Source organism: Trichomonas vaginalis, chromosome III, assembly GCF_026262505.1.
Source record: "Trichomonas vaginalis G3 chromosome III, whole genome shotgun sequence".
Lineage (NCBI taxonomy): Eukaryota > Parabasalia > Trichomonadida > Trichomonadidae > Trichomonas > Trichomonas vaginalis.
This window is the reverse complement of record NC_067205.1, coordinates 17,434,139-17,456,785: the sequence shown is the minus strand read 5'-3', so window position 1 is coordinate 17,456,785 and position 22,647 is coordinate 17,434,139. Positions and strand designations below refer to the sequence as shown.

The 22,647-nt window shown below is 29.5% G+C and overlaps 10 protein-coding genes across 10 annotated transcripts, besides 3 other annotated features; 5 read left to right on the top strand and 5 right to left on the bottom strand.

Moving 5' to 3' along the window:
• Positions 1-48: 48 nt before the first annotated feature.
• TVAGG3_0718980 (leucine-rich repeats (6 copies)-containing protein) lies at positions 49-1,314 on the top strand (the record flags this gene model as incomplete). The annotated part of the gene is made up of 1 exon (XM_001328320.1): positions 49-1,314. The coding sequence occupies one exon, from the start codon at positions 49-51 to the stop codon at positions 1,312-1,314; it is 1,266 nt and encodes a 421-aa protein (XP_001328355.1).
• A 3,726-nt stretch (positions 1,315-5,040) lies between these two features.
• On the bottom strand, positions 5,041-5,865 carry TVAGG3_0718970 (spectrin binding; the record flags this gene model as incomplete). The annotated part of the gene is made up of 1 exon (XM_001328321.1): positions 5,041-5,865. The coding sequence occupies one exon, from the start codon at positions 5,863-5,865 to the stop codon at positions 5,041-5,043; it is 825 nt and encodes a 274-aa protein (XP_001328356.1).
• Positions 5,866-6,008: 143 nt separating this feature from the next.
• TVAGG3_0718960 (ankyrin repeat, SAM and basic Leucine zipper domain-containing protein 1 family) lies at positions 6,009-6,890 on the bottom strand (the record flags this gene model as incomplete). The annotated part of the gene is made up of 1 exon (XM_001328322.1): positions 6,009-6,890. The coding sequence occupies one exon, from the start codon at positions 6,888-6,890 to the stop codon at positions 6,009-6,011; it is 882 nt and encodes a 293-aa protein (XP_001328357.1).
• Positions 6,891-7,194: 304 nt separating this feature from the next.
• Positions 7,195-7,217: a mobile genetic element.
• Positions 7,218-7,585: 368 nt separating this feature from the next.
• On the bottom strand, positions 7,586-8,317 carry TVAGG3_0718940 (oxidoreductase protein; the record flags this gene model as incomplete). Its single annotated transcript, XM_001328323.2, has 1 exon — positions 7,586-8,317. The coding sequence occupies one exon, from the start codon at positions 8,315-8,317 to the stop codon at positions 7,586-7,588; it is 732 nt and encodes a 243-aa protein (XP_001328358.1).
• Positions 8,318-10,022: 1,705 nt separating this feature from the next.
• Positions 10,023-10,919, bottom strand: TVAGG3_0718930 (spectrin binding; the record flags this gene model as incomplete). Its single annotated transcript, XM_001328324.1, has 1 exon — positions 10,023-10,919. One exon carries the CDS (start codon positions 10,917-10,919, stop codon positions 10,023-10,025), a length of 897 nt encoding a protein of 298 aa, XP_001328359.1.
• A 649-nt stretch (positions 10,920-11,568) lies between these two features.
• Positions 11,569-11,599: a mobile genetic element.
• A 151-nt stretch (positions 11,600-11,750) lies between these two features.
• Positions 11,751-11,774: a mobile genetic element.
• A 66-nt stretch (positions 11,775-11,840) lies between these two features.
• Positions 11,841-14,147, bottom strand: TVAGG3_0718900 (serine-type endopeptidase protein; the record flags this gene model as incomplete). The annotated part of the gene is made up of 1 exon (XM_001328325.2): positions 11,841-14,147. The coding sequence occupies one exon, from the start codon at positions 14,145-14,147 to the stop codon at positions 11,841-11,843; it is 2,307 nt and encodes a 768-aa protein (XP_001328360.1).
• A 1,097-nt stretch (positions 14,148-15,244) lies between these two features.
• On the top strand, positions 15,245-16,609 carry TVAGG3_0718890 (ribonuclease inhibitor domain-containing protein; the record flags this gene model as incomplete). Its single annotated transcript, XM_001328326.2, has 1 exon — positions 15,374-16,609. One exon carries the CDS (start codon positions 15,374-15,376, stop codon positions 16,607-16,609), a length of 1,236 nt encoding a protein of 411 aa, XP_001328361.1.
• Positions 16,610-18,514: 1,905 nt separating this feature from the next.
• TVAGG3_0718880 (FMN binding) lies at positions 18,515-18,874 on the top strand (the record flags this gene model as incomplete). Its single annotated transcript, XM_001328327.1, has 1 exon — positions 18,515-18,874. The coding sequence occupies one exon, from the start codon at positions 18,515-18,517 to the stop codon at positions 18,872-18,874; it is 360 nt and encodes a 119-aa protein (XP_001328362.1).
• Positions 18,875-19,253: 379 nt separating this feature from the next.
• Positions 19,254-20,027, top strand: TVAGG3_0718870 (POZ domain family; the record flags this gene model as incomplete). Its single annotated transcript, XM_001328328.2, has 1 exon — positions 19,283-19,999. The coding sequence occupies one exon, from the start codon at positions 19,283-19,285 to the stop codon at positions 19,997-19,999; it is 717 nt and encodes a 238-aa protein (XP_001328363.1).
• Positions 20,028-20,277: 250 nt separating this feature from the next.
• On the top strand, positions 20,278-21,610 carry TVAGG3_0718860 (ribonuclease inhibitor domain-containing protein; the record flags this gene model as incomplete). The annotated part of the gene is made up of 1 exon (XM_001328329.2): positions 20,307-21,396. A coding segment is annotated over one exon (1,090 nt), but the record flags the coding sequence as incomplete, so codon positions are not given.
• Positions 21,611-22,647: the final 1,037 nt, after the last annotated feature.

The window sequence follows — 22,647 nt, the reverse complement described above, 5'->3', positions numbered from 1 at the left end:
ACAATTGATGAGAATGCCCAGTTAGCTAGTTTCCCAGCACAAATTTTTATGTTTTGTAGAAGTTTAGAGTCATTTATTTTGCCAAATAATGTTATCTCAATTAGTTCTAATTCATTTTGGGAATGTAATAGCTTACGGACGTTTTCTTTTGGGCATAATACAAAGATTACAACAATAAGTGAAGATGCATTCTATCGATGTGGCTTTGAGACTTTCGAAGTTCCATCATCTGTAACACAAATTGGCCTAAATGCATTTTCTGAATGCCCAAATTTGAAATATTTTATATTTGCATCTAATATAGATCTAAAAACAATAAGTGGCGGTACTTTTCGAGGTTGTACTTCGCTTCCCACAATAACAATTCCAAAATCTGTTGAATCTCTGGACCCATCAGCATTCCAGTTCTGCTCTAAGCTTTTCTCAATCAATGTTCCTATAGATAATTCTTACTATAGCAGTGAAGAAGGTATTGTTTATTCTAAGAATCGTGATCGACTTGTTTGCTGCCCATGTGGCAAGGACCGAGCATTCATCAAAAATTACATCATTGTTATCGGATCTAACTCATTCTACAGCTGCTCATATCTTCTAAACTTAACATTCGAAGATGGATGCAGATTGGAGACAATAGAGGATGGAACATTCTATTCATGCACAGCGCTAGAGCGTGTTGATATGCCTACATCATTACGTACAGTCCAACGCTCTGCATTTCTTGGATGTAGCAATCTCGCTATAATAACATTTCCCGATTGCTCGCTCTGTGATCTTGAATCTGATATGATCTTTGCTGAGTGTCGAAATCTTGTTGTTTTTTCATTTGGTAAATTCTGTGCACTTCAACATCTGGGCAATCAGATCTTCTTAAATTGTGTTCGTCTTACTAACATCACAATCCCAGCCAATTGTACATCTATTGGTGACTCGGCATTTGAAAACTGTGAGAGTCTTTCAAATGTTCATTTTGAACGAAATTCACAACTTCATTCTCTTTCACAGACTTCATTCATTGGATGCACATCTCTTATTAATTACACCATCCCAGACTCTTTCTCCATAATTTCTAATATGTGTTTTGGTGGTGCTCCTAACATCGAAATTGTCAATGTTTTTCCTGATATGTCATATTCCAAAATCAGTCGAAACTCATTTTCATCAATTCACTTACGTTGTTTCAACATTGGACCAAGAACAACAATTGATCTTCTCGAAGATTATTGTTTCGGCAACACATATATTGAACAATTTATCCTTTCTACACCTACAAAATGTTGTAAAACTCTTAACCTTATAAATTTTTGGACACCATAGAGGAATCCTGATCGAGCAAGTTTGGAGTCTCCCTCCAGGTGAGGAACATGCAAACGAGAGAAGTGTTTAACACTTCATAAAGTATCTTATGGATATGGTTAGATATATAGTTCTACTTAATGGAAAGAATTAAATCGCGTTAAAGTAAAAAATGGAGTTATGAACTCATTTCGATATAAGATGCTTCATTATCATATGTAGTAAATGTTTTTATTCAAATTAAGCTTAGTTAGATTTTAATTAAAAATTGGCAATTCCGATTCGCATTTATTTTGGAGGGTATATGCGTATCCTGAAGCTGGTAAAGTGGTTCGATGGGTTTGCAAATCTGTCTGTACAATTTTTCAAAACGATTTGTAATTTCCGTTTGAATAGATAATTAGTATAGCTTGTAATGTTAGTAAAGTCAGTTTGCCTTAGTAAATGAAAATAAAGTTGATTCAAGTTGATTAATCTTAATTTCGGTGTTAATTGAATCAGGAATTAACAGATTCAGCAATTGTTTTGAATTTTGGAAGATAGGCGCACTAAATTATGGTTTTTAAAAACATTATACTATGCTTTTCTAAAGAGGAAAGCTTTGTTGATAGCAATTCGTAAAATGAGGAAAAAGTACGTTAAACTTTACATGGCAAATTTTGAAAAACTTGGGAAATAAAAATAGCCAATATTAAGTAAATTAATATCTAATATATAAATAAAGAATATTAAACTAAGAGAATTTCAAAATTATATAATTCCTATTAAAATCGAATAATTTAGAGTCAATTTACAGGAGCACTCATAAATATGAGCGTGACTAAGAAATTAAAAGTTAAATTTAGTCTGAAATTTTGTATATATTACACAATTAATACAAGATAATAAGTAATTGGCTCATTTATAAGATTAAGTCAAACAGTTTAATGTCATATGTATTTTTATTTTTAAATTTGAGTGGTTAATGAGCTATATTTATAATGCTAGCATAAGTATCGAAAAATAATAAATAATTAAATATTGGAAGCATTAGATTTACCATAAAAAGTGATATTGTATAATAATAGGAGCAATCTGATGCAAAGAATAGCTTAAACTCAACAATTAATTTTCCTAAAATTGTGGGAAAATCATCATATACCTAAAATATTTTGAAAAGCTCTGTCTCCAGATAGCTTAATGGATATTGCATGATAAATATAATAAAAAGTACGTAGTTCGAATAATTACATCTTTAATTTTTTATTTCAAGAGAAATGAGAGAATTCTTGTCTATTAACGCTGGAGAAGACTCTGCTTCTAATGAGTGCTATAATACATAATGTTGTAGTGTGATACTTTCTCACCAGCAATGCAAAATTCTATATTTCATTTAAATTATTTTTAATTATTTCAGTTAATTCGATTTTTGCAAAGGTACTTAGTAATATCATGATAAATTTGTCCATTTCATATAACAAATATGAACAAGATAAGCATTTTAACACTTGCCAATATTTTTTTCATGTTTTGATAACTCAATATGCAATGTCTGTTAATATCTTAAATATTAAGTTCATTTTTACTTAGAATGAATGTTATCCTAGCAAATTAAGCAAAATTATATTCTAATTATTGGAAATAGAATTTAGTTTTATAGAGATTTATTAATAACATCAAATGCATGCATTCTTTATAATCATGAACCAGTAATAAATATCATCGATAAGCAAATGTTATTCAATATTTATAAGAATCTCATAAATCTTTCTGGAATTTATATAGTTACTTAATAAGTAATAATTTCTCAGCAATACATGTCTCTTATCTCCGATAAAAGATGAATGATAAATATTATAATGCTTATCCAAAACTTTTATCTCAGTTTTGATTTTGCCAAAAGCTTGCACATTGTGTATTAAGCAACTAGTTTTATGAAAAGATATATACAATATCGACCTAGAACTAAAAATCCAATGATTATAAGTGATACAGAAAAAAACTTAGTACCATGGTATTCGAACTACATTCCTTCAGTCTACCCGTTTATTCCACTAAGCTAAATCTGACACGTAAATTTTTTTAAAACTTTTGGTATATGATCATTCCCCACCCGGACTTAATTTAGCTAATTTCGAATTCCATAGGGGTTTTACTAATATAAATATACTCTATTGACAAAACCAAAACATATCCTCTATTTCAAATTCGCATAAATTCTTCTACACCGCTATTTATTTTTAAAATCAACATTTTTTTGAAATTTTTCGAAAATCACACTTAAAATCCAATACGTTTTTCAAGATCTAAAAAACCAGCAGACAGATTCGAAAAAAATATCAGCCATTTGTTTTAGAATCATTTAATGACCATATCCCCAAAATTTGAAGCAAATCGGAATTGGGAATCTTAGTTTTACTACGTTTCACCTACAAGTATTGGTAATTTTGTTTTCAAGGACTGTAAACATCTTTCTTTTGTCGACATCACTCCTAAATTATTATCAAATAGCAAGCGACTAATTCAATCATCTGAGTTATTCACAATTCCAACTGGCCTTTTTGATGGATGTACATCTTTACAAGGCGTATCCTTCCATGCAAATATCAACAATATCTCCGATTTTGCATTCAGAAATTGCAATAATTTTGAATACACTATTCCTGATAGTGTCATCCATGTTGGAATCTCATGCTTCGAAAATTGTTACAAGATCAACAATATTCCTCCTACTATCACCTATTTTGGCAATAATTCATTCCGCAGCACATATGTTAAAGGTCAACTTGTCATTCCATCTTCAACAGAGTTTATTGGTTCATCATCTTTCACAAATACAAGCGTATACTTCGTAATTTATTGTGGTTCCAATGATTTCTCAAGATCACTACTCGCATTCGAAACTAATGCTATCTCTATTGTTACATACTCATATAATTATGGTCAATTCTGTGGTCTTCATGCACATCATTCTGTATCGCACACATGCTCTGATCTTCTTCGCACAAATTTTGCAGGTGTTGAAGGTCTTCGTCATCTTATACATAATAGCAACTTTATTGAAGATGCTATTGTCTTTTCATCAATATATAACCTTGGCTTATGGTAGATATAATTAAAAGTCATATTTATATTTTATGTTTTAATTAGATATTATTTAATAAACAAATTAATAATAATCAATTACAAATTCAATTATACCAATCATCATCTGATAAATTATATTGAATAGCATACCTGAAATGATCATAAATGTTTGAATCAGAATCAGAATCAGAATCACTATCACTATCAAAATCTATTCCATTATTATCGTTTTCTTCCATTTCTAATTGATATTGGTAGAAATCCGATGAATCTGACGTACATTCTTCATGATGTTCATGATAAATATGAAATATTTTTTATTATAACCCAACAAAATCTCCTTCAATAATTAATTGTGTACTATAATTTTGTTCTTTTGAATATGCGTTGAGAAAAGTTAAACAATTCAATATTTTTCTTTTCAGCATAGTTAAATGCTTTATATTTGATTGTAAATTGATGGTTAGTTTTTGTTAAAGATAAATTGATGGAAGAATCATAAAACTTATCATAATAATCTTCGCTTAAAAACATGAATACAAGTAATATAAGTGGAACACCAGAATATTCAGATGGTTATCCAATGTATTCATATTCAATTTCTCCTTTTCTTTTGAATAAAATTTCTAGAGCAGTTATATTTTCTTTGATAACTTTATAGAAAACAATAGGCAATAATGATTATGTTCTGAAATTCACATTTTCTAATTTGCTGAACAATAATTCGAAAATCTCTGAGTTTTTTGTTTTAGAGATTGATTTTTCGATTGTTATTTCAATTACTTTTTGATTAAATTCAAAGTTCTGGATTAAATACACAAATAACTTGATATTGTTAGATTCAATTGCAGATAAAATCAATGATTCCTGTTCTGAAATATTAATATTAATATTTTTGAACTTATCACCAATCATTTTAATTAATTCAAAATCATTTGTTCCAAATGCTTTTATGAACATATGTTCTCTGCATCTTATATTCACTGATGCACCTTTTTGAAGTAAGTATTTCGCAAGTCTTACATTATTATTTGAAATAGCGAAGCTTAATATTGAATCCTCTGTATTATCACTATGTATGACAGTTTCATTAATTCTAGCACCAGATTCAATCATTAAAATGATTTGATCTGTTTTTAAATAATCCATAATAGTAATAATCGAAATATTAGAAAGATTTCCAATTTTTGAAATGACTGTTTTGAAATTATCAGATGATAAATTCCTCATTGCCCGAAGATTGCATGCGTTTTCCATATCGATAGACATTCCTTTGTCCATCAACATATTGAATAATTCAATGTCATCTGAATGAAATGAATATGTCAATAAACTTGGCCTTTCTTTGTTCCTATTAAGGAAATTGCGAATTGCATCTTGGATTCCCACATTAGGTGGACATCCGTGATTCAATAAGAATTTAATGATTTCATTTTTCTTTGCTTTAACTGCTGCATAAGTAAGAACTTGAAATTTAATTTGATTTTGAGGAATTTTTTCGAACATAGAGTAGAATATAGTACTTTTTCAATATTCAATGCATAATGTCAAATTCTTATCTGTAAATTCTAGATCATCTAGGTATTTCAGTAATATAATTAGCATATCATTATTTAAATATATTAAATTGGAAATTTTCTTTGAATTCTTCACTGTTTTGGATCCCATGAACTGAAAATTTTTGATTTGTTTTGAAGAATGAATTCAACAACTTCTTTTGAATCTGAATGAATGTAATTAATAAAGTCGTTTGTATCTAATGTAAAACCGTCATTCATTGCACCGGTAGCAAGATCAATTAATCCAATGTCCAATAATGCAATAAGTGGATTTCCAATTTTGTTGTGTATGCAAAAGCAAAACGCTTGTATATTTAATGTTTCTAAACAAAACAAAGGATCAATTAATGGACATTTATAGTTTGAAATGATCCAGTCAGCTATTTCATTTCTATGATATTCAATAGCAATTAAGAGAGCTTTACCAAAATCGTATCCTGAATCTGCTAACAGACTAATAATTTCTTGATTTCCTGAAATAATAGCATAATTGCAAGTTGTATTCGTAACACTTATGTTATTAAGTACTAAATATCTGAAAATTTCAGAATTTCCTTTTAAGGCAGCAATCTCTAAAAGAACACTCGTCAAAACATTTGGATCATCGTTTATCAATGTTTTTAATTCCTCGATTTGATTATTAATGATGAAATTGACTGCTTTATATAATGGGCTTGAACTTTTCATGTCTTCATTCTGTATATTTTTTGAAAAATCATTAAAAGATTTTAATTGTTCAGTAATTTCATAATTGGAATTCTGAAAATTTCGAATCTGTTTTTCACAATTTGGATATATACTTGCTATATTTGGTTTAGTATTATCTTGACGCAATATACGCGTCAATTCATCATTTGGACTTTCTTTCCAATATGACTTCCATAATTCTTCGCCTGAATTATAGATTTGCATGATATAATCAGGAATTGGGCACTCTGATATTGAAATCACATTCAAATTATCATACATCATTTCCGATTTCATCCCAGATATGCTTGAAAATGAGATTTAAAATGTTTTGAATCTAATCATTTCAAAAATTCTTATCGTAAATTCATGTCTTCTGAAATTTTTCAAATTTTCTTGAATTTCCAACATTCATTTGGAATATCATTTTCCTTATTAACTATTTAAATAGTGATATGGATTTAAAGTTAGGGATAACGTTGTATATTTTTTGGGTTCATAATATATATATTTACTTTCTCCTGACTAAAAATATTAACTTTTGACCTTAGAATATTGGTTTAGAAATCATGTGTGTGTCAAAAAAAATTGAGAGAATGTCAGAAAGTGGTACACCTTTTCGGATTTTCTTTTGCTGATAATTGAGGCTGCTTTGATTCATTTGGGGATCCTTCCGGAGAAGAATCATCGCCTGAATTTCACATTCAAATTTTCTTCTATTTTGTTTTACCAATTTAAATACCGATTTGTCCCAAAACTTTAGCAAAATCCATATCACAGTTCATTGTTTATTCAAAAAACTTAAACTCAAAGAAAAATGATGAATCAATATTGCAATTTGTTCCGGCTAAAAAGATAATGATCAAATATCAAATACCTAAAACGAAATCAAGCCCTATAATATAATCGAACATTAGAAATAGGAAAAATTCAAAGTATTAAATTTTAAAATCCAATTTTTATGACAATAAAGTAGAATTTTAGTAACCATCGCCATAAATATCACCTTTCCAGAATCTTCTTGGGTCGCAGTATCTGAAAGCTCTTTCTCTTCTTCTTAATCTCTCAACTTGATCCTTTGTAAGTTCGAAATCAAGGTGATTGTTCTTGTAAATACGTTCTGGAGTAACAGACTTAGCGAGAAGTGAAGCTCCTGGTTCGATTGTTAAGAGGAACTTGAGTTCAACTTCGCCAACTGTTTTTCCTGTTTCAGAAGCAACCTTAACAAGCTCTTCATCCTTAAGAAGAACTGGAAGATCTGGTGTGGCAGAATCAGCTGTTCCAAGTGTAGAATAGCCTGTGAAGATAATTCCTTCTTCATGACAGTACTTACGAAGTGGTCCTTGCTGATGGTAAAGGTGGAACTCGCATTGGTTTGTGTAAGGAATAAGCTTTGCATCAGAATGCTTGAGACGTTCAAGCATATTGATTGTAAAGTTAGAAACGCCAACGCGCTTTGTAAGACCGAGGTCAACAAGCTTCTCCATGGCCTTCCATGTGTCAACAATTGATGTCTTGTTCTCGAAGAAACCTTCAGTTTCAATTTTATCTGGAGCATTGAACTGAGATGGCCAGTGGATGAGGTAAAGATCTAAATAGTCAATGCCGAGATCTTTAAGTGTCTTTCTGCAAGCTGGCTCGACTTGCTCTGGTCTGTGCTGATCATTCCAAAGTTTGGAAGTAATCCAGAGCTGCTCACGCTTAATGCCCATGTCCCAAAGCTTCTTGAAGGCTTGGCCAACAATATCTTCATTGCCATAAACAGCTGCACAATCAATGTGGACATAACCTGCCTCCTTTACAGCATAGACAATGGCGTTGACAAGATCATCTGAACGTGGTGATTTTCATGTGCCAAGACTGATCGAGGGAATGCGATTCATTTAAAGTGAGGTCATCAAGAATTCAATTTATTTTGAGAAGGATGTATTCAAAATTTTTATCAGTTTGAATGAAGAGAAAATTTTTCAATAATCGTAGCTATAAACATATGTCAAATACTCATTTCCAATATAATATTCATTCTTGTAAATGTTTGAAAATGAAGTGATTCTTATCCCCATCATCTAATGATTGGCTGGACAATCTCAGGTATTTTAACATAATTTTTTACTTGACAGGTGCAATGAAATTTTTTCACCAATTATTTTGAGTGTTATATGAGCGCACATTGCATTGTATGATATGATTAGAAATGTAAATGCAATTCTCCATTTGGGCATAAATCTTAATGCAATTTTTTTATTTTGAATGTCATTCCTGTTAGTGTTATGCAATAGAAAGCATTCAGAATGAAATATGATGTATAAGAAGCATGTTTGAAGAAATTATTGAGAATTTAGATCACACTAGCAATTTGTCAAATTGCTAGTAAAAATAATTTTTATGCTAATAAATATGCATTTTTGTCGTTATAATTTCGTAAAACAAGGCGGTCTCGAGTTAAAATTTGAATTTTTAATAAAAAATCAATAAAAATATGATATATTTCGATACATTCTCACTCAAAATCATACAGACGATTTTTTATTTTCTCTGCGTAGTATGTCTTACATTTCTCCATACTATCTTGCTTCTTAACCACATTGAAAAACTATTAACAGATTTGAAGTGTCAATACCTCTGAAAAATATGACCCACAATACATACAAATCCTATTATATCATTTTCGGAAAAAACCATCCACACACAAATATAAATGCTATTACATATATATATACACATTTTATTATCTTATCCTTACGATTTCTCTTATAATTCACATTCTAACATATATATCCAATTTACCTATATTCATAAATACATAAACAATTACCTAAAATGTTTGTACACATTTCTATCACTCTTTTGTTTTAAACACATATAACATTTCATATTTAGACATATATAGATCTAACAATTATATAATCAATTCGATATAACATAATTTTACAATCATCAAATTATTCCTTTTAATAAAATAGCGATATAACTTGTACACTCATATCAATATTTCATATACTAATTCACTCAAACCTTATAAACATATTGTGCATGCAATATCTCATATTTTCATTAGATTCTTATATCTTATTCTTTATATACAGTGAGTAAACATATAATTATATTATCAAATAATCTTATTCTAATCATATATGAATATTTTATTATTAGTAGATCTATATTAACTTTAATTAGGGTAGCACAATTTCATATCTTGTGTTAATTGTTTCTATATCTCTCAATTAATATAAAAAATATGCTGATTAATATTATATAACTCACTTGTCTCCATTATAATAAATCATGCTAAGCTGGGTTCTGGTATATCACATGTTCATTAATGGATCTCCCATTCACTATTCAAATTCCAATATATCCAATGATTTGAGCCATGTAATACGAAAATAATTCATAAAAATAATATTTTCTTTATTTTCAACTTATTGCACCATGTTTTGCTAAATAATCTTTAATATCAGCACGTGCAGTATCAAGAGGATAAAATTCTATATCGTTGAACGTCTCCGGATCATTTTTGATAATTTCTGCATTAACATCAGCACCATTTTCAACTAATATTTTGACAATTTCTAGTGAATTGTGCCTAATTGCAATAGAAAGAGGTGTTTTCATAGCCTTATAATCGTAGCCGCCAGGGAAATCGCAAATTTCCATATTGACATCTGCGTCATTATCAATCAAGTATTGGATCATTTCGATCCAACCCTTTTTAATTGCAACTTTGAGCGGAGTTTTGTAAGTAAAACCCTTTCTGGTTTGTACATTAACGTCTGCATCATGCTCAACTAAATATTTTGCAATATCAGCCATATCATGTTCAATTGCTATGGTGAGAGGATATTTTCCTGAAATTACTTTTTTCTTTTTCCAACATTTTGGGGCTCTTTCTTCATAATAATCTTTTGCTGGAATTACTTTTTTAAAATCTGCACCATGTTCAATTAAATATCTAATTAATTCAATTGAATTCTGCTTAAAAGCAAGAGTGAGAGGACTTTTAGAAGTAACATCTGTAGTTCCATATATTGTTTTATGGCGAGTAGCTTCTGCATTAACATTTGCTCCACGTTCAATTAAATATTTGGCAATTTCAATAGCATTCTTTTTAACAGAAAGAGTAAGAGGTGTTTTCTTCTTTTCAATATAATTAAAACCATCTGGTTCACTATTATATACTTCAGTTATGATTTTGTCGTGAATGATCATATTAACATCTGCACCACTCTCTACTAAATGTTTAACATCTTCAATCGAATTTTTTTCTATTGCAAGAGCAAGAGGATGGCTAGAATCAGCGTATTCTTTATCCATTCTAAAAAATGAAAATAACGATAAGAAATTTTAATTTGCTTGAATTTTTTTTTAGAAAATTTTATAGTCGTTTTTATATTTTGCCAGGCTATACGACTTTTTTTAATAGTTAATTGGTCAAATCATTCGGAACTATTAGTGGGTTAGGAAAATATTTCTCTCATATGGGACAATTTGATCGGGACCTCGATCACATTAACGATAGCTTTCGCTTGGCCGGACCGTGGACCCTTAAGTTTACAATTTTCCAATATTTGCAATTTTCTCACTCAACATATTCGTAAATTCGGAATTTATGATATCAGATTGTGAGCTAAATTGAAAACAGTTTCACTCCATTCAATTTTTCTCATAATATGCTAAATTATAATAGATATAGCATTTTTTCCTTTTGATGTAATATCTGATTTAATAATCTTAGTAATAAATCTTCCCTATATTGAGAAAAAAAGGGGTATGATATATTGATATTATGTTAGCATGTCAGTTCCTAAATATGAAAAAATAAATTAATCTTTGTATTAAAGGCAGAAAAGTATAGAAGCCATATTAGGTACTATGTAGTGATTTATAGTTACTTTCTCCTGACCAAAAATATTAACTTTTGACCTTAGAATATTGGGATAGAAAGCTTGTGTGTCAAGAAAATTGAGAGAATGTCAGAAAGTGGTAAGTACACCTTTTCGGATTTTCTTTTGCTGATAATTTTTTTAATGATTTATAAATAAATATATTTTAATACATCGTCTATATATAGATGTAACAAAAAAAGTCACTAAACCCGTCATATCCTACTACTATTGGGATAGAAAGCTTGTGTGTCAAGAAAATTGAGAGAATGTCAGAAAGTGGTAATTTCATTGTTAAATTTCGAAATTTGGAAAGTAAAATATTAATTAAATACTAAGAAAAATTAAATATTTATGTAATGAGGAGATCGTTGATCTGTTGAGATGTTTCGATCTTCCTCCTCTTGTTCCTCTTCACACACAAAATCACAACCAAACAGACGATGCAAACAAAAACAACAGATCCACTTGCAATCAGTGCGATATCTCTCTTTTTGTGGCTGTCTGGACCTTTTGTTGGTGTTACTTGGCCTGGACCAGCTGTTGGAGATGGAGTTTGTCCTGATTCTGTGTTAATTGCGAATGTTGTTGAGAGAATCTCATATTCATTCGACAAATCATAGACAGAAACAATGGAAACTTCGGCATTAGAGACTTTGGCGTTCTCTAATCCTTCAATTGTTGCAATTCCTGTGTCAGGAACATACTTTTCGTACAAAATTTTGCCATTTGACAAATCTTTGATCGAAATTCGGACTTTTCCATAAAAACCAACTGGTTTTATCTTGCTTATCCTTGGCCATTCAACAACAAATGGATGTTTAGCAATAACTTCGCCTTTTGTCGGTTTAATTATCGAAGATTCTCCAAATTTGTTGTTGACCATGAAATAATCGGAAATTCTTTGTACATAGTGGTTGTACATCTCTCCGATCGCGTATCTACCGGATTTGATCGTCGTCGGGACTCTTAATTTTAATTCTTCAGATTCTTCCTTGTATTTGAGCATTTGCAATGGCATTACAGCGCCATCTTCATCAATGATGTAGAATGGCTTCGAATGCTCTTGTCCGTCTGACGAATGCTTGAATTTAATTTCATCTCCTGCATTTACTGAATCTGTTGACAAAAGAGTTGCTGTTCCAAGCTCAGACCTAGTTTTAGTGATTTCTCTGAGGTTTGGACCAACTTTTCTTGTAACAGATGGGAAATCAATTGTTGACAGGTAAAAGTTGAGGGAAACAGAGGTAATATAATCTTCCTTATCATCTATTCTGTTGATGTAGAGATTATATTGTTCAGCAACTTTCTCTCCAAGTAAACATCTGAATCCAACACGTAAATATTTGCATTCCGAGTCATATTTGATCAAATGGTTGGCTGTCATTGGATCGTAGTTAGATGGTGACAAGATTTCGTACTTCTGACCACCTTTTGGCTGAATAAAAATTCTCATATTATTTAAGTCCTTCAGATCTGTTTCTAGAGTGAGTTCTCCATAGAATATAGGGTCATCTGATGGGGTTACATCTAATTTGATAGGTGTTTCCATTTCTTTGTCTGATTTCGGAACAATAACTTTTTGTTCTATGACTAAATCTCCTGAAACGCTGTTCATACCAAATCCTGATACATTCCAGTTCTTCGCTGTCTCAACTGCAAGCTCTGCATCAACTCTTCCGAAACCAAGGAAAGGATGATATGAATGTTTAGCAGAATTCTCCTTCCAAAGTGGACTTTGTGGGTCTGTCTTCGTAGCAGTAAGCATTAAAACGATGTCTATTGCTTGTTCGGTCATATCTGGATTTGCTTCCTTAATTAAAGAGGCAACACCTGCAACTTGACCGGCAGAAAGTGCTGTTTTGCCATTGCCAAGTACGTAGTTGTCGTTTGTTGATGAAGAAAACACAGTTTGTGGTAAATCTTTGTGAGAATCGTATAAATCATCAGACAATCCTGAACTTGGAGCAACAACAGAGATGCATGCACTCTTTGACGTGTAGTACGTTGGTTCTCCTCGTAATGTACATGATCCAACTGTAATAGAATAGAAATTACAAGAACTTGTGAAATGATTTGCATCAGAACCTTTGCTTCCATCTTCGGCGACTGAAACTATACGAACAGGAACTGAAAAATCTGAAGGCATAATGGGATCTTCTTCAGAACAGTATGGTTTCGAAATTGTAAGGAATGGAGCTAAAACTGTAGCATTAACAGGATTAGTTTTGAATATTTCGTGCGCAATTTCTGTTGAAGATGAGTATTTTTTAGAGAAATCGATCACATTTGCAGCAACAGAAGCATCTGGAGCAACACCAACTGTGCCAACTTCGTTAATTGAAGCTGCAGCGGCTCCTAATGAGATTGTTGCAAGTTCTTTAGTATTAGTGACTTTATAATTTTCGTTTAATTGAGAATTGATTTTGTTTTTGAAATCTGGATGCTCAAGATAAACACCACTATCAATAACAAATATTGTTTGGCCTTCTCCTGAATATCCCTGAGACCATGCTTTGACAACGTGAATATCTTCACCGGAAATCGACTGATTCACACCGTTATTGTTAAGATATATTTCCTGAATAAATGATTCTTCTTTTATTGTTGAAGGATCTATTACACGGCAAATGTGTAATGAGATAAAGAAAGAAAACATTTATTTTTTTTGTGTCTGAAAAATGAAATGTCATTTGACAATTTATATCGGATAATCATATATAATATTTATGATATGGAAAATAAAATTTGAAATTTCAAGAATGCCAAACGATCATTTTGGATATGAAAATTTTTTTTATTATGAAAATCAAAATCATAATCGGATATATCACTTTTTAAATTTTTATGAATCATTTCATTCATGCAGAACAATTGATATATTCCCAGAAGCCCTTTATGTAAAAATTTTGATATGTAGATAGAAAAATTAATCACATTGTGTTTTATAAGGAGGAAATATGATTCTTATTGTTTTATGTATCTATTATGTGGATGTTCCTAGTGATTGCTATTCAAATGATGGTAAAATTCTTAGAGATGATCCATATATATCAAGAAATATCAGAATATCAGCGAAATGCGAAATTATACAAGATTATTGCTTTAAAAACGATCCTCTTATAGAATACTTTACGTTTGAAGAAAATCCTAACTTAACAGAAATAGGAAAATATAGTTTTGATTATTGTATTTATCTTAGAAGTATTGATCTATCTTTATGTAACAAACTTAGAATAATTAAAGATAATGCATTTAATAGGTGCACAAAAGTTGAGGAAATATTTTTTCCTAAAGGGCTTCTGGAAATATCTGCTGATGCTTTTCGCTATATTGAATACATAACAAGTATCACAATCCCAGCATCTCTCCAAACATTAGGATCTTATTCATTTTCGAACTGTAATAGACTTGAAAATGTGTTTTTTGAGGAAGGTTCAAATTTAACTTCTTTAGAATATCGAGTATTTGAATTTACTAATATTATTTCTTTTCGAATTCCAGAAAAAGTAACAACATTTAATGGATATGCATTTCACGATTCCAGATTAACAAATCTTATGGTTGATGATAAGAATAAGCATTTAATAGTTGTAAATAATACCGTTTTTTCAGCAAACAAAAATATTTTATTTTTTATTTGCAACAAATCTTTCGAAACGTTTGAAATTCCAAATAATGTTACAACTTTAGGAGATTATCTATTTTACAAATCCAATTTAAAATCAATAACAATTCCAGAAAATGTAAAAAAAGATTGGATCTCACTCATTTCAAGGTTGTATAAATCTAATAAATGCTACATTCGAAAGTTCACTAGAAATTGGTCATTTTTTATTTGATGATTGTCCCAATCTTGATCTTGTTATTTTTCCTAATACATCAATGTCATTCACACACAAAACTTTATTTACATATAATTCAATTAAAAGAATAACAAATATTTCTGTTTCATATCTGAATGAGCCAAATCTTATCATTGACACAAATTGTTTAATAATGAATTATGATCAAACAAAAATTTATGAATTTTGGGGTTATGCGACATTCTATTGGCAATCATATGAAATTACAATTCCAAAAACAGTAGAAATTATTCATGAAGGTGCATTTGAAAATTCAACATCAGTTGGTGAAATAAAAATTGATATGGATTCACAGCTCTTTACCATACAAGATTATGCATTCAGAAATTGTTCACGACTGATTTCATTTAATTCTTCTTTATCAAATTTGAGGAAAGTAGGATTATCATCATTTAAAGATTGTACAAAATTAAAATCATTAGGTTTTGGATCTTTAAATTTAGTTGTAATGAAAAATGCGTTTGAGAATTGTATTAACTTAGTAAACTTAACCAATATGACTAATATACCAAATGAATGTTTTTCTGGATGCACAAATTTGTCATCAGTTTCAATTATGGAAGGAACAACATATATTGGAGTAAGATCATTTGAGAATTGTATTTCATTAGAGAATATTATTATTCCATCATCTGTTGAAAAGATTTCAGAATATGCATTTATTAATTGCAACAATCTTAAATCAATCACATTTTCAGAAACAAATTCTCTATCAAATATATCAATCAATTCTATTTCAGGATGTGAATCTCTTAAAAACATCAGTAATTTCATATCAAATAATCATAAATACAAATGTATTGATAATACTCTTTATTATCAAAATAATACTAAACTCGATCTTATTTATCATTTGAGTCATTCTATTGATGATGTATTGATTATCAATTGTGATGCTATCTGTCAATATTCATTCAATCACAGCAACAACATTGTCAACATCAGTCTTTCCTCAGATAGTGTTTCGCATATTGAATCATATTCATTCAATGACTGCAAGAACTTAAAATACATTAACTTTCCTCTCTCAGTTGAAAGTGTTTCCACATTTGCATTCCATGAATGCAAATCTATTCGATGTCCTCTTTTAATAGAGAACACAAATATTAATTATCTAAAAATGATTAATGAATCTGGAATCCCTCCAAAACTCATTATTTCTTGCCGAGTTGTTCATGGAAGTAACAAAGTTCAAGTTATCAAGCGAATATATAATAAAACGCACGGCATTTTCTGGCACCATCTTTTGAAATAAAAATTATATATTAATAGTATCTCTAAAACCAATATTTAATCTCATTTAATGGAAAAAATCAGGTTCGCAATATATAAAATCTTTAAATCATATATATATATAAACCCTCGAAAATAATGCTTTATTCACTTCCATCTTATAAAGAAAAAACCAAATTGAAATAAAATGAAACAAGAGGTTTTTGCAATTACACATTTTTATCTTATTATTAGTTAAAAAATCATGCTTCAATTACTTCCCTGGATTGTTGTTCAATTTTCATCTTTTGTTGATGGAATTTGCTGTTTTTCTGATAAGCAGCAGGAAATCCAGGATTGTTTTTCTCAAATAATAAATCAATGAAAAACAAAACAAAAACAGAACATCAAGAAAGATGAGAAGAGCTGTAACAAGAATAAGATTCTTATTATTGATAAAACTATTTTCATTATCATGATTTTTCATTAAAAAGTCAATATTATCAGAAACAAAATGCATATGTTCATGAACATCTGAAGTATTCAAAAGATATGAATTCATAAATTTGAATTCTTCTATATTCGTTTTCTTTCCTAATAAATTATATGAATAGTTGAAATTCTTCTTAGGAATGAATAAAACAGAAGAATTTACAACTTTTGTTATATTTGAATCCGAATATATTTCATATTCAAAACCATGATTAGTTATGTTTAAAATAGAACCTGGAGAATAAATACAAGTATCATTAATCATTTCTTTTGATGAATAAATTTCATTTTCAAATGAAAGTAAAACATATTTGCATCTTCCTCTAATTAATTTCTCACAAACATATGATATAATACCACATGACGAAGATTTACTAATAATTGAACCGAATGTCTTATTCATGTGGTATGTTTTATTTGGATAAATCTCATAAATATTTCCATCCCATGATTTAAAGTAAACAGAATCATTAGAGATAACAATTAAAAATCCGAGATTTCCGTTTATATAGATTTCATTCGTATTTTCATATTTATAATACTCTAATTTCGATTTAAAGCCAACAACTCTTCCTATTTCTATTTCGCTAATTTCTTTCGTTTGTAAATTAATTCGATATGATGATGAATCCTTTGTTCTGTCGTTTGATTGGAAACACAATGAAAAATGAGTAAAATATTTCATCTCTGAAAATTCTAAAGAAAGAAAGTCAAAGTAATCTTCATTGTGGATCCATCGCTTGTAAATAAACTCTTTCGCATCTTTAGCTCTGAGCATGATAGTTCCTTCTTCGACAATCAAAATTAAAAAATTTTTAAGATTTTTCGTATTTTTGTCTTTGAATAGTGTAAATGATCTCGTATATACAAATATATCGGAATATGTCTTATTTAATACTATAATTTTGATTTCTGTTTGATAATTATTCTCTTTTAAAGTAAATATTGAATTTTTATCTAATAAAATTAAATTTTTGTTAGTAATCTGTTTGTTTTCAATTGAATTATTGTAAATACCCGATATCTTTTTGTTGCTATAAAGAATTGCACTCGACTTAATCGAATTAAATTGAAAATTTTCGTTTGGACTGCAATGAATTGACTTACTCTCAGTAATATTAATTACTTTATAGGTTTTTAAACTAATGGACTTGAATAAAAGTAAACTTATCATTTGTTTTCTCTCAGTTTCTTTATTGAGCCATAAAATAAAAAATCGTTCTAAATTCAAAAATTAAAAGTGACAATTGAATATACTTGTCTAATTATCTATTTTTAGATTTTAATTTTTTATAAATGTGAATTCACACTTTATTGTCACTTTTTTAAAATTTTATTCAAAATTTGCTTTCGATCCTATATTAATACACCAATAAAAATATCTAACCGAAAAACTTAGAATTCAAACACTATTGAAATTGATTTTTTTGAATGATGTGAATTCATCTAGTTCAAAATGTCTCTTGCACTCATTATCAACGGTACTACATTGCATGTCACACTTGCTAATAATTCTTCTGCTGAAGAGTTAAAGAAAAAGCTCTCATCAGGCAATGTTACGATTAATATGAAGGATTATTCCAATTTCGAAAAAGTTGGTGATCTTGGTTTCTCTTTACCAACTAACGATGAAGATATTCATACGGACTTCGGTGATTTAATTCTATATGAGGGCCATTATTTTGTCATCTATTATGATAAGAACCATTGGAATTTTACAAAAATTGGGAAAATCCAAAATATTTCGCAAAATGAGCTTAAAAAACTATTAGGAAGTGGAAATGTTACTGTTACTCTTAAATTAGGTTCCAACTAAGAGAATAAACCAAATTTAGATATTAAGTTTTATATTTTTTAAATTCCAATGTATTAAGGAAACTCAGTATGTAATGGTATAACAATATCTTGTAAATATGTATCATATTGTAAATTAAAGATTGATTTTGTGAAAATTTCGCACTAATATTAAAAGTTGTGAATTTTGAAGAGTGTCACATGATTGACAATGAATGTTCTCAACTATAACTAAAAGTAAATCATGAATTTGGATGGTTTGAATTCAAATTGAACATGAATTTAATAAATTTTGAACATTTTCGTAGATAATAAGATTTTGCAACATGAGTTTTACTTTAATAATCAATTTATCTATCATATTTGTAAGAACCTTTGAAATCACAAATCCAATAAAAGTGCCAAGTTTAGAATTATCTTCTAAAAAAAAATGACGTCGCCGCCTTGGAAATCTCAAATGATCGAAATCAAATCACGTGAAGGAGTTGTAACAGAAGTTTTTGCACCACTTCTTAAGTTCAGATGGCCATTATATGCAAAAACACCAACGGCAGCGCTTAAAAAATTAACAGTTTTACCAAAAAGCACTGTTCAAGCAATTCTTGAACATCTTTATGCAAATGTACCTGTTTCTAGAACTAATCTTCCAGCGTTCAAAACTTGCAAAATCGTTGACAAACTTCCCTTTGAGTCATCATACTACAATGATCTTATTAATTTACTCCACGATACAGAATCATGTGATTTTGAACTCATTGCAGAGAATGGAGAGATGACATTGCCAATTCACAAATATATTCTCGCAACACGTAGCTCGTATTTCAGAAATCTCTTCAAGGAAGATCCAGGTGTCGAAAGTATTACAATGCAAAGAATGAATGGAGATGCTTTGACTATGTGGGCCAAATATATCTACACAGGCGACTTTGAGACCACAACAGTTTCTGCATTACCAGAGCTTATAGGATCAGGATATACATATGGACTTCGTGATCCCGCTGAAATCGATTATCTTGCAGTTTATGCATTACAGAGCTCATTAAACTCCGAAAATGTCGAATCTGTTCGTGAAAAAGCAACAGATTTGTGCTTACCAGAAATTATTGAACTTACAGATTCAATTCCTCTTGGAACAATCTCTGAATAAAATTTTTGTAGTCTATTTTCAAATTTCTAAATATTTAAGATAAGTATATAATTTCAAATATGTCCGGGAAGATCAGGTTAACTAACTACCTAAATAGCTAAAAAACTCCAAAAACCACCCTTTAATGGATGCAGTTTGTATCTCCTAGTATATTTTCGAGATGAATTTTTTCAATTGAATATTTTATCAATTGTGAAAATAAATTGTATTTACTAACATGAATTTATTTTCAAAATTATACAAAAATTTTTTCAATATCATTTCAAACGAAGTCAATACTTCCTCTCAATTTTTATTTTTTATTATTATGAATATATTGTTCCTTCTTTTTATAAGCACTTACAAAGATATTGATCAGAGTTGCTATTCAGACGATGGTAAAACACTAAATAAAGTCACAGATCAATCTCCATATCTAAGAATTTCTGCAAAATGTGAAACAATTGGTTACGAATGCTTTTGTGAATTAAAATCATTAATAGGCTTTTCGTTTGAAGAAAATCCAAACTTAAAAACAGTTGGAATGCGCAGTTTTTATGGCTGTAAACAACTGTCATTTATCAATTTATCAACATGCAGTAAACTTACAGATATTGGTTGGTGGGCTTTTCGAAACTGCAAAAATGTAAGTGAAATTCTACTTCCAAAAGGCCTTTTAAAGATAGAAATTGGTGCTTTTTCGTATAATATATTAGTAACTAATATTACAATTCCTGTCTCTGTTCGCAGTATAGATTCATTAGCATTCAAAGGTTGTAGTAACTTAGAACATGTATTTTTTGAAGAAGAATCAAATTTAAAATCCATCGGAGATAGTTCTTTTGTAGGAACTGCAATTACATCTTTTCAAATTCTAGAAAATGTGGAAACAATTAATGGAGCAGCATTTAATTATGAAAAATTAACAAATCTAACAATACATCCTAAAAATAAGTATTTAATAATTGAAAATCACTGTATTTATTCAAGCAACAGAAAAACTTTATTTGCAATATTTAATAAATCCATCGAATCTTTTGATGTTCCTAACTATGTTACAACTTTAGGAGAAAGTTGTTTTTCTGGTAAATCAATTACTTCAATAACAATTCCAGATTCTGTTACAAAATTTGGTTATTGCTGTTTTGAATATTTAAACATAACTACTATCGAACTTCCCGATTCAATTAAAGAGATTAGCTATAGTTGTTTCCAATCTTCAACTTTAACTACAATAACTATTCCAGAAAGTGTAACATCGATTGAGGATCGGGCTTTTTATAATTGTAGAAATTTGAAAAATGTTACAATTTTGGGTCCCATTAGTAACTTTGGAATTTCGATATTTCCTGGATGTTATTATCTTGAACTTGTTAATTTCCCAAATTTTCCAACATGTGTAAATAGTATTTCTATATTTGGATCTTCAAAATTATCTAAATTAACAATATATTTCACTTGCAAAACTTTATTTTCAGCTGAAGCATTTGATTATGCTATAAAAGTCAAAATAGAATATTTCCTAAATGTTAGTCACCGTTACGGCTTTTTCTTTGGGGGCGAGCTTGCGAGCCCCCAAAAAAAGAAAAAACCGTAACGGTAAGCTCACATTTCGGCATAGTTTAAGTCTAGGTTTTGCATTTTAAAATGTTTGTTACCTTATCTTCTTTCAAAAAGTGGCAAAAATTTGTTTGAAATTTGAAAAAGATATTTTTATTTGCATAAATGACATTCAACTAAGCTGTAGCATGATTCTTTTGCATGCTCTAGTTTTTTTCTCAGTTCAATCTCCTTCCATACTCTTGCTTGTACCAGTAAGATCGCACCAAAATTCTCAAAAATTAAGATCTCCAAATTTTATGTCCAACTCCAATTATCAAACGCCCTCATTAACGCCACTCATAGCCATCTTTCATGCATGAGAAATCGTTATTAGAAGATTTTTTACGGCTAATTATCTGATTCAATTCAGATCAATACTCAAAGCCCCATTATTTATTTATAAATCCTTGTTTGTCGCCTATGCGAATAAAAATTCTTTTTATATTTTAAACATTTTTTTTTCACTTTGGAAGGAGAAAGGTGACTAACATTTTAAAAATGCAAAAACCGACTAAACTATTCTGAAATTCAAGATCCTATAATTTCGAAAAACTCAATAATTATGAATTCAAATCAAACAGAAATATATGAATTTTGGGGATATAATTATGATAATATTACAATACCTAAATCAGTAGTAACAATCAGAGAAAGTGCATTCGAAAATTCAACCCTTACAAGTATCATATTTGAAGAAGATTCTAACCTTACTTCAATTCATGATTATGCATTTCGAAATTGTAGTAATCTTGTTACAATAGAACTTCCTGAATCTGTTAAAAATATTCATGAATCTGCCTTTTCAGGATGTCAACTCTTGAAAAATCTAACATTTTTAGGACCTATAGAAAATATTGAAGACAATATGTTCATTAATTGCAACAATTTAGAGTTTGTAATATTTCCAAAATCATCAATGATTGTTAATTGTAACTCATTCTGTACAAATAATTGTCCAAAGTTTATGTCATTCACTCATAAAACTTTGTTTTCATTAGGATCAATTGATATTATAACAAATGTTTTAATTTCATATTTTGACGAACAAAATCTTATAATTACAACAA